Source organism: Ascaphus truei, chromosome 6 (genome assembly GCF_040206685.1).
Source record: "Ascaphus truei isolate aAscTru1 chromosome 6, aAscTru1.hap1, whole genome shotgun sequence".
Classification (NCBI taxonomy): Eukaryota; Metazoa; Chordata; class Amphibia; order Anura; family Ascaphidae; genus Ascaphus; species Ascaphus truei.
Genome location: NC_134488.1, coordinates 99,875,611 through 99,888,879, shown reverse-complemented (window position 1 = coordinate 99,888,879; position 13,269 = coordinate 99,875,611). Strand labels below are relative to the sequence as shown.

The 13,269-nt window shown below is 42.9% G+C and overlaps 1 protein-coding gene across 2 annotated transcripts in view; it reads left to right on the top strand.

The window, feature by feature from the left end:
- The window catches only part of CACNG8 (calcium voltage-gated channel auxiliary subunit gamma 8), a 54,803-nt gene extending 41,801 nt beyond the window's left edge, over positions 1 to 13,002 (top strand). For both annotated transcript variants that reach the window (XM_075605349.1, XM_075605351.1), the window contains exons 4-5: positions 10,276 to 10,416; positions 10,992 to 13,002. In XM_075605349.1, coding sequence (XP_075461464.1) covers positions 10,276 to 10,416; positions 10,992 to 11,572 — 722 coding nt within the window. In that variant the 3' untranslated portion in view covers positions 11,573 to 13,002. The remainder of the gene's footprint in view (positions 1 to 10,275; positions 10,417 to 10,991) is intronic.
- The last annotated feature ends 267 nt before the right edge of the window (positions 13,003 to 13,269 follow it).

Here is a 13,269-nt window from a genome sequence, read left to right as displayed (position 1 = left end):
AATATAATATATATCCAATGGTGTGCTGCTGTGTAGTATGCAATCACGTTCATGTTTTTTTCCCCCTCAATACTTCCAGTTCCACAATAGTATGTTATTTAACATAAAAACCTTTTCGGCTAAAGTTCCTGTAAGCCATTGCTCACAAATAAGTTTCAGGTCTACAAATGTTTTGATGAAGTTTGCGAATCCGGCAACATTTTTCATTTTTTTCTTTCTGCAAAACATTTAGCAAAAACGGCAACGTTCAGAAAGCGAAACGGGGCAAGCATTAAAAGTCAAAGTGCAGGGTCACATAGATCTTTCTATACCAACATTTTTGCTAAATTATGGAGAGAAAAAAAGTGGCATGATTCTGGCGAAATTATTCCCCTACTAAAATGAATTGATATTAATAATAAGGTGAACTTTTGCAAAAATGAAAAATATAAGAGAAAAAACATGCAAAGCAAATTCAAAGACATTTGCAAATCTCTATTCACGACCTTGTTTTATCACGTCACGTTTAAGGTGAAACAGATATCTGACCTGTAGTTTCTTTCACTGACTGAATGTTTAATGACGTACTGAAGCGCGGTTGTTACTATTGAGTAAGTGGTTTAAGCCTATGTTTACCAAATAGGGCAATTCCATAGTGAGGGGTGGGTGCCATAGTGGGTGACTGGGGAGGGAGTGGGTGACATGGGGGGAGTGGGTGACATGGAGGGAGTGGGTGACAAGGGGGAGTGGGTGACATGGGGAGAGTGGGTGCCATAGTGGGTGACATAGGAGGGAGTGGGTGACAAGGGGGAGTGGGTGACATGGGGAGAGTGGGTGCCATAGTGGGTGACATGGGAGGGAGTGGGTGACATGGGGGGAGTGAGTGACATAGTGTGTGACTGGGGAGGGAGTGGGTGACATGGAGGGAGTGGTGACATGGAGGGAGTGGGTGACATGGGGGGAGTGGGTGACATGGGGGAGTGGGTGACATAGTGGGTGACATGGGAGGGAGTGGGTGACATGGAGGAAGTGGGTGACATAGTGAGTGACAAGGGAGGGAGTGGGTGACATGGGGGGAGTGGGTGCCATAGTGGGTGACATGGGAGAGAGAGTGAGTGACATGGTCTCCCCATGGGGAACACTGGGGAAGGAGTGATATGGGGAGAGTATGTGACATTGAGGGGAGTGGGTAACATGGGAGGAGTGGATGACATTGGGGAAAGAGGGGCTTGGAGTGGATCCCCAGTGTCAGAGGAGGCAAGTACAGAAAGAGACAGGGGGAGTTGGACCCTATCAACATTTAACCCCCTACACACTGGAGAAGGTAGAGACCCTAAGGGGGGAGGCTGGGGGACACTATAGAAATGGAGAGTCCCTACCCCCCACCCCCCCTGGATGGTTGGGTGATAGGAGGGGACCCAAATTGGATCTGAGGCAAAAACTAGGGTTTGTTTTGTTTTTCAGCAACAAATGATCAGATTTGGGGATTCGACAGCGCCCCAGTTTGGGGGGTTTGGGTAAGATTACACAACTACTGGAGCGCCCATCCAACCAATAACAATAGGTGACTTTGGCTATTGTTTCATTTAGAAACAATTAGAAGCAAAGTACTATTTCCTCACAATATATAAATATATATATATATATACATTGTTTTCATATTCAGAGATAACCCGTTGGGATGGATTGATTTATCTTTTAACCTAATGTTATGTAAATTATAATTACAATGCATTGCAATACAATGCACAGCTCGTTGCCTGTCTGCTCCCACAGGTTTAGCATGTTATCTTCAGATCTCTCGCGTGTAGAGAAAATTAATTAGATTTAATATATGTGGGCTTTCAGATAAGACAATGTTCAGAAGTTCTGCTCTGTAGTTTTTCTGAACAGTGAATATTCAGCAGAATTACCAACTTTTACACGAGGGAGATTGAAATAGTTAGTTTTCATTATAAACGGTGACATAGCACCTGGTTGGTCAAAACACAGTGATGGCGGCTTTTTAATGCAGATTTTACCTACTGTCGCCGTGACCTACCTTCCTTTCCCTGGCCCAGAGTCACAAACCTCCATTAATATCGCACCCGGGGAAAAAAAATATTGGGTGCTTTTAATGCAATTTTATGACCATATCAGAAGGTAAATTCTTACCGGGTGTGAGATGTGAAGTAGAATTGGGATACAGTAATTAACACAATCGATAATTAGCAGTTAACTGCCATATTGCGATAAAATGGGGGAGGGTAATCTTATATTTCTACCATAGGGTTAAGGGCCATTTTATCTCGCTGTAGCTGTGTCCCCTGTTACCTCTGGTGCCGGGGAGGGGGACGGCTGCGTGGTATGGGAGCGGAGGAGCTCCACGGTGTACCCGGCAAGCAGGGGCTGCCATCTTGTAGTTCGCGCATGCGCAAATGCAGTTGTGCGCATGCGCAAAGAAGCAACAGGTTGTGGTGGCCATTTTAGGTTCGCACATGCACAGTGGAGTCTTTACGCATGCGCAGTCCCCAGAGTTGCGGTGGCCATCTTAGGAGAGGCTCCGCAAGGGACTACATGTCCCAGGAGCCTGAGGGACATGCAGGTAGAAGTTGACACAGTTAGGCAGTTACTGAAGTTGCTGGCAGTTGCTGGAGTTACTGGCAGTTGGAAGAAGGGGAGAACCGTTGAGGTAGTGTCCAGGGAGCAGTGCTCACCTGGACTAGGACTAGGTTTGTCCCTTAGGTCCCAGCTAAGTCCTAAGTCCCCTTTTAGATTGTGGCTGCTATAGGGAAGACCCCAGACAGGGACGCTACCCTTTAGCCTTATAGTGTCAGGTGTAGCACCAGTGAAGAGACACCATGCAGTGAGCTGCAGCCTGCGGTTTGGGATCATATCACAGGCAACTATAGATATTGGGGGACACCTTCCAGCTGGAGCTCCCTCAAGAGGCAGACGCCAATGCGAACCAGAGAGAGAGGATTCAGCAGACGTCGTGGGATCAGACGGATCCTTTTTGTTCATTCAGCGGTATCTGGGTACAGGAGTGCCCAGGGAGGTAAAGTGCACCAGTGGTCCACAGGGGTAGCACTACTCCCTACACTTGGGTGTGACTGACTCTCATTGGGGGAGGACACCAGGGGTATTTGTGCCACGCACCCTAGGTACTTTGGAAGACACTCACACTGTGTTGTTATTATTGTATTGTGTGTGTTATATTGTATGGTACCGTTATATCGTTATTCTATTGTTAGTAAACCAATTGTTATATACTGGTGTGTGTAGCATTTCACTGTAAGTGGTCCTGAAAGGGATTATCCAACTGCGCTGGGATCCCTCTCAGGTGGAGGCGCTCCATCGAGGAGAACGAGAGCTCACCCCAGGCTCCCAGCTGTGGAGGCTCTGGCCTTCTGTGAGCCACAGGTAACGGCAGCACATGTACTTCCCTTTGACACGGGAAAAGGGGGTTACATTACCCAGAAACCACAAATAAAATGGGCAGTTATCCTCCCACATAGAGGGGCCTATTCTAGTAGCTTTTATGCCTTTGCTGCTATCCCGCAAGGTTTGGCATGTTCCCATCAACCGGTTTGTACTTTCTGTTATGACGGTATTCAGAAAGAATCTGAAACCATCGCAAACCGTGAGGTAGGAAAATGCCATTACTGCTCGGCGTAGCAGCAATGTGATCTCAGAGCTTTTTTCTAAGTTCTCCACCTGTGAGCTTATCGGAGAGAGATGCCTCTCCCTGCACAGAGAGAGATGCCTCTCCCTGCACAGAGAGAGATGCCTCTCCCTGCACAGAGAGAGATGCCTCTCCCTGCACAGCTCTCACTGGCGATCTCAGTGTTTTTATTGAAATTTGAATACTAGTGTGCGAGAGCAGGGGGTGCCGGAGCTGATCCGCATTCATTTAATTTCCGGGACCCCCCTGCTTCCTGAGTTACAAGCCCCGGTATGGGGTGCCGGTATCACCTATACATTTAAATGTCCCGGTCACATGATGTGTGAGATTTAAACATTGCATGTGGATACTGACACACCATAACGGGGCCTGTAACTCAGTAAGCAGGGGGGCCCCGGACCTCAAATTAATGTGGTTCAGCTCCGGAGACCCCTTGGTCCCGCACACTATTATTCAAATTTCAATAAAAACAGCGGCTAGCCGCTAAGGCAATGAAGATGTTAAACCTGAATAGCCTATTTATTGGGGGCAGAGGGGGTGGATGAGGGGGGTAGTTGCCCCAGGTTGGGTGGCTAGGCCTGCCGGAAAGGTTTTGAGAGGAGTTAACTCCTTCACTATCATAGCGGTGGGGTTAACCACTCCCACTACCCACCCGAGAGGCCTAACCAGCCACCCTTGGGGCAACTAACCCCTTCACCCAATACCTATACCCCAACAAACATTAAAAAACACAACAACCCTACTACCCACCTCCTCTACCCCCAACAACCCCCTCCCCGCCATTCCCCCCCAACACATACAGTACACTAATGGGCAAAAGTACTATTATCCAGATATGGAAAATAGCTAATTTGCCCATTCAAAATAAAACATCCAGCCAGCATAATGTAAATACAACTCCTACTTACCCCTGCCAGGTTGAAAGCTGTCCTCGTCTTCCTCCCCATCCTTGTCCTCCGTTGGCAGGAACACAACAATAAAAAATAAATGGCCCCAAACCCCTTAATCACCTTAGCGATTAGTAACTGCTATAGTAATTAATGGGTTAACCCCCTCCCCTTCTACCGACCCAGGCGGTCTAACCACCCTCCCCAGGGCAACTACCCCAACCCTCTACCCATTGATTGGCACAGTGATACATCATGCCCATATAATATGGGCATGAATAGCCACTATGATAGTCAAACGGGAACCTAAACAAAAAAACCACCAACAAAAATCAACCAGAATTCTAAATCAGAATAAAAAAAACAATCAAGAAAAATAAACCAGAAAAAAAATCAACAAAAATAAACCAAGAATTCAACAAAGCAAACACCATAAAAACAGAATTAAACAAAGCAAACAACAAAAATAAGCCAGAATTTAAAAAAAAACAATCACGCAAAATAAACAAGAAAAAAAAATAATCAACAAAAATACAGAAGAATTAAACAAAACAATCAACAAAAATACAGAAGAATTAAACAAAACAAATCAAAAAAAATATGAAGTCAATGAAATAAAAACAAGCATTTGCCAAAAAATGCATTGCTTATCACTGTATTTATCTATAGCACTAAAGGGCCATAGCTAAATACATTGGCAGTCAATGGGCAATCAAAAAATTAACATTACAAAATAAAATCAAATTAAATGAAAAACAAAAATTACATACATTCAATGTTTTTCTTATCTTTATATGTCTTCACCCTCTGATTCCCAATGCATCGTTCGCGACGCAATGATCCTCAGCTTCGGGTAACTTCTTTCTTCAATCTTCTATACTTGTAATCCATTAAATCCATAGGGGGATGTTGTCCCGTTGTCTTCTTAAGCTCAAATGAGACGGGACAGACCTTAAATAAGGCCTTGATGTCACATTTGAGTGTCAGATGGTAGAGCCCCTATCCGAATGGATGCTGTACCATGTGACAGTTTTTTTTGTTGAGGATGTGACGTCATCTTCAAGGGAGGTACGTCACAACCTTAAAACAAAAGGTCTGCCATCACATGGTACTACAACCAATCGGATTGTTCCTAATCCAATTGGTTGAAGTACCATGTGACATGTAACATTTTTTTTTAAAGGATGAGACATCATTCTGATGTCACATCTTTTTAAAAACAATGGCTGCCATCCCATGCTACTGGAACCAATTAGATTCTAAATGTGCCACGTGTTATCTCTCACAATCCGATTGGTTCCAGTCCCATGTGATGGCAGTCATTTTTTAAAAGGATGTGACATTATCATTTGAATCATGTCACATCCTTTTAAAAAACTGGAACATGTCACATGGTACTTAAACCAATCCAATTGGGGACAATCCGATTTGTTGTAGTACCATGTGATGGCAAAAATTTTGTTTTAAGGATGTGTTGTACCTCCCTTGAAGATACCGTCACATCCTTAAAAAAAAAACCTGTCACATGGTACAGCATCCAATCGGATTGGAGCTGTACCATCTGACACTCAAATGTGACATGTATAACTTGTATAAGGCCTGTCCCATCTCATTTGAGCTTAAGAAGACGACGGGACAACACCCTCTATGGATTTAATGGATTCCAAGTACAGAAAATTGAAGAAAAAGGAAAAGACGTTACCTGAAACTCAGGATCATTGCATCGCGGATCGAGAGCTATCGGATGCATTGGGAATCGGAGGTTGAAGGTAAGAAAAACATTGATTATATGTAATTTTTGTTTTTCATGTATTTGATTGTATTTTTTTAATTTAATTTTTTTGCTTGCCCGTTGACTGTCAATGTATTTATCTATGCCCCTTTATGGCTATAGATACATACAGTGACAAGCAATGCTTTTTTTGGCAAATGCTTGTTTTTAGTTCATTGATATGTATTTTTGTTGTTTTTTTTTATTCTTGTTTATTTTGTGTGATTACTTTGTTGAATTCTGGCTTATTTTTGTTGTTTGCTTTATTTAATTCTTGGTTATTTTTTGGGTGTTTGCTTTATTTATATCTTGGTTTATTTTTGTTGATTGATTTTTTTATTCTGGTTTATTTTTGGTGATTGTTTTTATGATTTCTGGTTTATTTTTGGTGATTTTCTTTTATTCTGGTTTATTTTTGGTGATTGTTTTTTTTTTGTAGGTTGCCTATTTACTGCAATAATGCCTTAGCGGTTAGCTGCTAAAGCAATGAAGCTGCCTGTAAATATATTTTTATTGCATTGGATACAAGTCAGGAGACTCCAGAGCTGGTATTAATGTGTATCAGCTCTGGGGACTCCCGGCTTAAATCCAATGCAGGAAAAATGCATGTTTTTTTCTAAGTCCCGCTCTCAGATCCCATCCCGTCACCCTTGGCTGGCGAGACAAGATCTTCGAGAAACTCACTATTCCAGAGCCTCAATGAGATTCTTAAGGCTATTAGAATTGTGTTATTTTCTCGAAATGGCTCTATTTTGACTTTTTGAAGCTCCAGCTCTGTGAGTTTGGCCAGGAGCAAGAACTCATCGAACAATGCAGTCCCCGTACGATTTGGCCAACTCCTCGAGGCTTTCTGAATAGCAAATCTGCAAATTTTGCGAGAACTGCTCAAAATCCTCGATGAGTTGGTTACCGAAGCTACTAGAATAGGTCCCATGTTGCATAAAGGGACCGCGCAAAATAAGTAAAACAATGAATTGCCATTTAGCTGTTTACACGACAGTACCAAAGACATTTTTAGTTTAAGAATATGTTATAGCTTGGTTTCAGGCCCAAGGTTTAGAGCAGGCCTGCACAACTCGTAAAGTGAGAAGGGCCGAACTGCTCCAAGGGAAAAAAAATTGGGCCGCACGGGTAAAATCATCATCATCATCATCATCATCATCATCATCATCATCATCATCATCATCATCATCATCATCTCTCCTCCAGCACCTCTCATCATCCTCAGATATCTCCCCCAGCAACTCCCATTATCATCCTCATATCACCACCAGCACCCTTCATTATCATCCTCATATCTCCCCCAGAACCCCTCACTATCAACCTTTGCGATACTCCCCATCTATCTCTCATACCCCCATCTCTCCCCCTCACCCACACACATAATACTCCCCCTCCACATCAAACACACAATAACCCCCTGCTCACCACACACATCCCACCCCCCCTGCACCTCACATCATTCTCCCCCCTTGCACCTCACATCACTCTCTCCCCCTGCACATCACATCACTCCCCCCCCCCTGCACCTCAAAGCACTCTCCCCCCTGCACCTCACATCACTATCCCTCCCACCTCACATCACTCTCCTTCCCCCTGCACCTCACATCACTCTCCCCCCCTGAAACTCACATCACTCCCCCCCTGAAACTCACATCACTCTCCTCCCCCCTGCACCTCACATCACTCTCCCCCCCTGAAACTCACATCACTCCCCCCCCCCTGAAACTCACATCACTCTCCCCCCTCCTGCAACTCACACCACTCCCCCCCCTCACAAGGAAAACAGAGTCGGGCCCCAAAGCCCATTTCAGCAGCCCCCCACAGCCCATATCAGCAGCCCCCCACAGCCCATAGCAGCAGCCCCCCAGCCCATTTCAGCAGCCCACCCAGCCCATTCCTTTTCAGCAGTCCCCCCCAGCCCCTTTCATTTCAGCAGCCCCCCCCATATGTCAGCAGCCCCCCACCCTCCTCCCATGTCAGCAGCCGCCCTCCCATGTCAGCAGCCCCCCACCCCCCTCCCATGTCAGCAGCCCCCCACCCATGCCAGCAGCCCCCCACCCCCTTCCCATGTCAGCAGCCCCCTTCCCCATGCTTACCTGGTGATGGTGATGGTGGTGGCGGCGGCAGGGAAGCGCGAGGGATACGCGCTCTAGCAGCAGACCCGGAAGTTCCGGGTCGCGCTACACTGCTGGAGCGCGTCCCCGTGCTGGAGGGAGGATCGGAGGAGGGAGGAGGTAGAAGGTTAGGTGAGAGCGCACACAGACACTGCTGGAGCGTGCACCTACTGGAACACGTCCTTTCCCTACCAGGGAAGGGGAGTAAAGAAGGGGGGGGGGGTTGAAGGGGGTCCGTCGCGGGCCGCACGGGGTGCCCCCGGCCCGTATGTTGTGCAGCCCTGGTTTAGAGGAAACATTAATGGATGATAAAAAATGTACAGCATTTTCTTTGTGTCAGAAAAAGAAGTGAAACCCTTGAGGACTGCTGAATTCTATGTGCCAGGCGTATTCTTTTACATACGCATACCGTTCCACTGTACCTAATTAGCAGTTATAGTAACTTTTTCTTGGGTACTGTACCTAACAATTACCTGATGTACCGACCGTTGTGTACTGATTTCTTCAAATTTGTAAGAGCAGAGCATTGCTTCCCTTTCTGTCTCCTCTGTAAAGAGTGACACTGTGCTCATTTGCATGTCATTACCCAGAGTCCCTGGCTGCAATGGAAGTACTGTTTGCTCAGCGATAATGGTGAAAGACAGGGTTAAAGACCTGTCTGAGACGTGCAAATGTACCCACAAGTGGTAATTTTATTTACTGTGCACTAGAGCAGCTGAAAATTCATAATATAATTAGTGAATGTAAAATAAAATACAGATATACTGTTGTTATCACAGAGATTACTTCTTTTGTATAGGTATATATATATATGTATATACAAATGCAAATGTTTTATATTCAAATTCTCCTATATCCAACGTATGGTAAACAGAGGAATTAGTATAAATATTTTTTTCAATTGCAATATGTTTAATGGATCTGTAGAAGACTAGATTGATAGGTTCATTATATGTAAAGGTATTTAAAGCATCATTGCACATTTTGACAGCAATTTGATTATGAACAATACACTTTTCACAACATCCCACCCAGCTGGCATTTCTGTTCCCTCAGAACTGCAGTAAATTGTTATTTATTGCTCCGAAATCTACAGATAAATTGTGATAGGATTGTGATAAATTGTGATTTCGGAACAGATAAATTGTGATTTCGGAACAGGTAAATTGTGATTTCGGAACAGGTAAATTGTGATTTCGGAACAGGTAAATTGTGATGTCGGAACAGGTAAATTGTGATTTCGGAACAGATAAATTGTGATTTCGGAACAGGTAAATTGTGATTTCGGAACAGGTAAATTGTGATTTCGGAACAGGTAAATTGTGATTTCGGAACAGGTAAATTGTGATTTCGGAACAGGTAAATTGTGATTTCGGAAAAGATAAATTGTGATTTCGGAACAGATAAATTGTGATTTCAACAAATTGTCGGGTTTGTTAAGTTTCGCTTCCAAATCACATTGTAAATGTAGTTTCAATACGTCGCTTCTTTCCCCTTGCTTTTGTGCTTCTCTCTCCTGGTTTAGCTCACTCTTTAGGTCTCTGTGCATCACCAGTAATACTTGTACCACAGCTTGGTAAGCCTGCATGATAATGGTTTAGAAAAGTAAAATATAACTTATTCCCAAACACAAAACTGTACATGTCTCTTTACATATTCTTTGTTATATTCAGATCCACATATTTGTACTGCATCTTGTAAATTCAAGCTGTGGGAACACCTGATTGCATTGCAATAAGTTGTTTTCTTCTTCAAAGTGGTACGGGTTAAAGCTGGAAGCGAAATCTATTGGGCATAATACTAACATAGCATTGTTGGTGCTGCTGTTGAGTCACTTTTTCTTTTCTTGTGTGCCAGGTGTTGTTCGTGCTTCGAGTATCTTCCCTATCCTCAGTGCCATGCTCCTCTTACTAGGGGGCCTTTGTGTTGCTGCCAGTCGTGTTTACAAATCCAAACGCAACATCATCCTGGGGGCTGGCATTCTATTTGTTGTTGCAGGTGAGAAACAAAATCCTCCTACGTACAATTCTAGTTTCAGACCGATGTACTGCACTGCTATACCATTTTCCGCACACCTTTGGGGCCGCATAATTATGGCCAGTTTCACAAAATTTTACATTGGAATGCCTTTGTTGTGGATTAGCACAGGGATGTTTAGTTGTGGTTTATACAAGGGTCCTACACTGATGTTGCCATTGAATATGTTCTAGCATAGCAAAATGTGGTCTGATTATGATCATGGATTTCAAAGTTGAAGTATATAATAGACGACGAGAATTGAGAGGGAAGGTAAAATATTAAATAAGTTACTGTAATGCAGAAATATACAGGGACACACAGGATACATGAATTTAAAGAGCTTTGGTAAAAGGTAAATAAAATTCCACATCTAGAAAGGAAATAATGTAAATACCAATATCACTATCCATATACTAAATCACATGTAAAGTTAATGAAGTAGTGTATTGAGACCTGTCATAATACCATTGCCAAGTAACGTGTATATTTCAAATGGCTGATAGAAGAACAATGTGCTCTGTTGTCTAACTTTTTTCTTGCTAATCTAACTGCAGGTTTAAGCAACATCATCGGTGTGATTGTTTACATTTCCGCCAATACGGGAGATCCTGGAGGTAGGAGGGATGATGAGAAGAAAAGTCATTACTCATATGGCTGGTCCTTCTACTTTGGGGGGCTTTCATTTATCCTTGCTGAGATGATTGGTGTCCTAGCAGTTAACATCTACATTGAGAAAAACAGGGAGGCCCACTGTAAATCACGCACAGAGCTGATCAAAAACCCCTCAGCCATCCTTCGCCTGCCCAGTTACCGTTTTCGATATCGCCGACGCTCCAGATCAAGTTCACGGTCCACTGAACCTTCTCAGTCGAGGGACACATCTCCCGTTGGAGTCAAAGGAATACCTTCTACTGACATCTCAATGTACACCTTGTCAAGAGATACCTCCAAGGCCAACGTAAGCAGTTTGTATAATGCAGAGCGTGGGGATCACAGTTTTCTACAGCTCCACAATTGCTTCCCCAAGGAATCTGGAGTCAGCGTCACCGTCACAGGACCAGCCTCCAACACAGGCACCCTGGGCAAGGATGGTTCCAACACCAACACACTAAACAGGAAAACCACACCTGTGTAGGTGGGCCCAAGACAAAAGTCTTCTAAGCGCGTGTGAATGGATGCGTGTGCAATGCGTGACAGCGTGTGTGTCTTGGGATGGAGGTAGAAGCCATTGTATGCCATGTAGCTGCCAATTGCTGATACAGAGGGAAAGATAGACCCTAAACCTCTTTACCAGTGATAGCTCAAATTCTCGAACCAATGGTACACATTCAGAAACTTGCTTTAAAGCATTTTGATAACAAATTGTTATTAAGAGAGATAATATACATATTAGGACCCTAATTAACAATTGTTCTTTAATAAGATAGCTTAGGTAAGGTTTTATTTAGACAACCATTGCTTCACAGATTTAAGTTTACATCACTGCTATGCTTTAATTTACTTTAAAATATTCCGTCAACGGAATGGCAAATCCAAAATCAATGTGATCTCTGAAAGTAAAAAGGATTGTACAAAACAGTTAACATGTACATAAAAATTAGTCACGGGTAAGGAAGGATAGAATAGGTAGGCTGTGTAGAAAATGATTGAATGTCATGTTGTTTCTGACAGGAGAGATTCCCAGCTAACTAGTGTTTATGCTATAAGCCAAAGAGCTTAAGTTAGTAGGATACTAGAGAATATACTGCAGCCTTAAAATGAATGTCTTTTGAGAGTTATGATCTAATATGCTGCTGGAGATTGAAAGATGTTGTCCCCAGCTCTCACATTTTTCTTATATCTTTCCTGAACTGAGGGGCCCCATAAAGCCAAATGGACCTCTCCTCATTACCGGGTACCAGTTGTTCCCAACTAGGGAATTCCCGAGGCCAAATGTGAATGCCAGACAATGACAGCCAATAAGTGCCAGAGATGCGGGCATTCTAGTAACGTCGTGACAATTTTCCTTTCATTTTCTGTAAAGCAGTAAAATCCATGGCAAAACGCTTCTGAACTGGGGGGTTCCGATTCTCTGATTTTTATAGGAAAAAAATACCATGAATCGGAGGCGATGGAGTTGGGGTTAGGTAATAATTTTTCATGCAAAACAGGTATGTGTTGTTCTCCGAGTTGTAGTCTAGCTGTTTCAGTACTAAAATAAAGAATGATCCTTTTTACCTCTTCCACAGTAGGCTGTATTTGATAACAGTTTTCATGTTATAGGCCATAGGTTCTCATACTATGGTACATGGACCACTGCTAGTCCCACAGAGTTACAGTAGGTGCTGCCTGGATGCTTCTCTATGACTAGTGACATATCAGTGCTGAAGGTTGTTCAGTAAGAAATCTAGGTTCAGTATTAAATATATGGTGACTTCTCACACAATAAATACCATAAAGGAATCTCTAATTGGGGAAAACATTTTTTTTTTTAATCTTGATTCCTCTGTACCGTACCAAAATTCATATTTGAAATTTTGGTGCGTTAAAACTTCAGTGCTAAAAAGTAGAACCAATCTTCATAAAATGGGCATCGTTTATATATATATATATATATATATATATATATATATATATATATATATATATATATATATATATATATATATGAAGACTTCATACATGATGCAGAATTAATTGTTTGACGCATTGTGTCATGTTGAATACCTGACTGATAGCATTTCAATTGAAACAGAATTATGTGTACTTTTTATTTAGAACTAGTCTTGGTATATATTAATTATCAGGTATCAGTGTAATATTATTTATAATAGCCATGCTTTACATAAATGC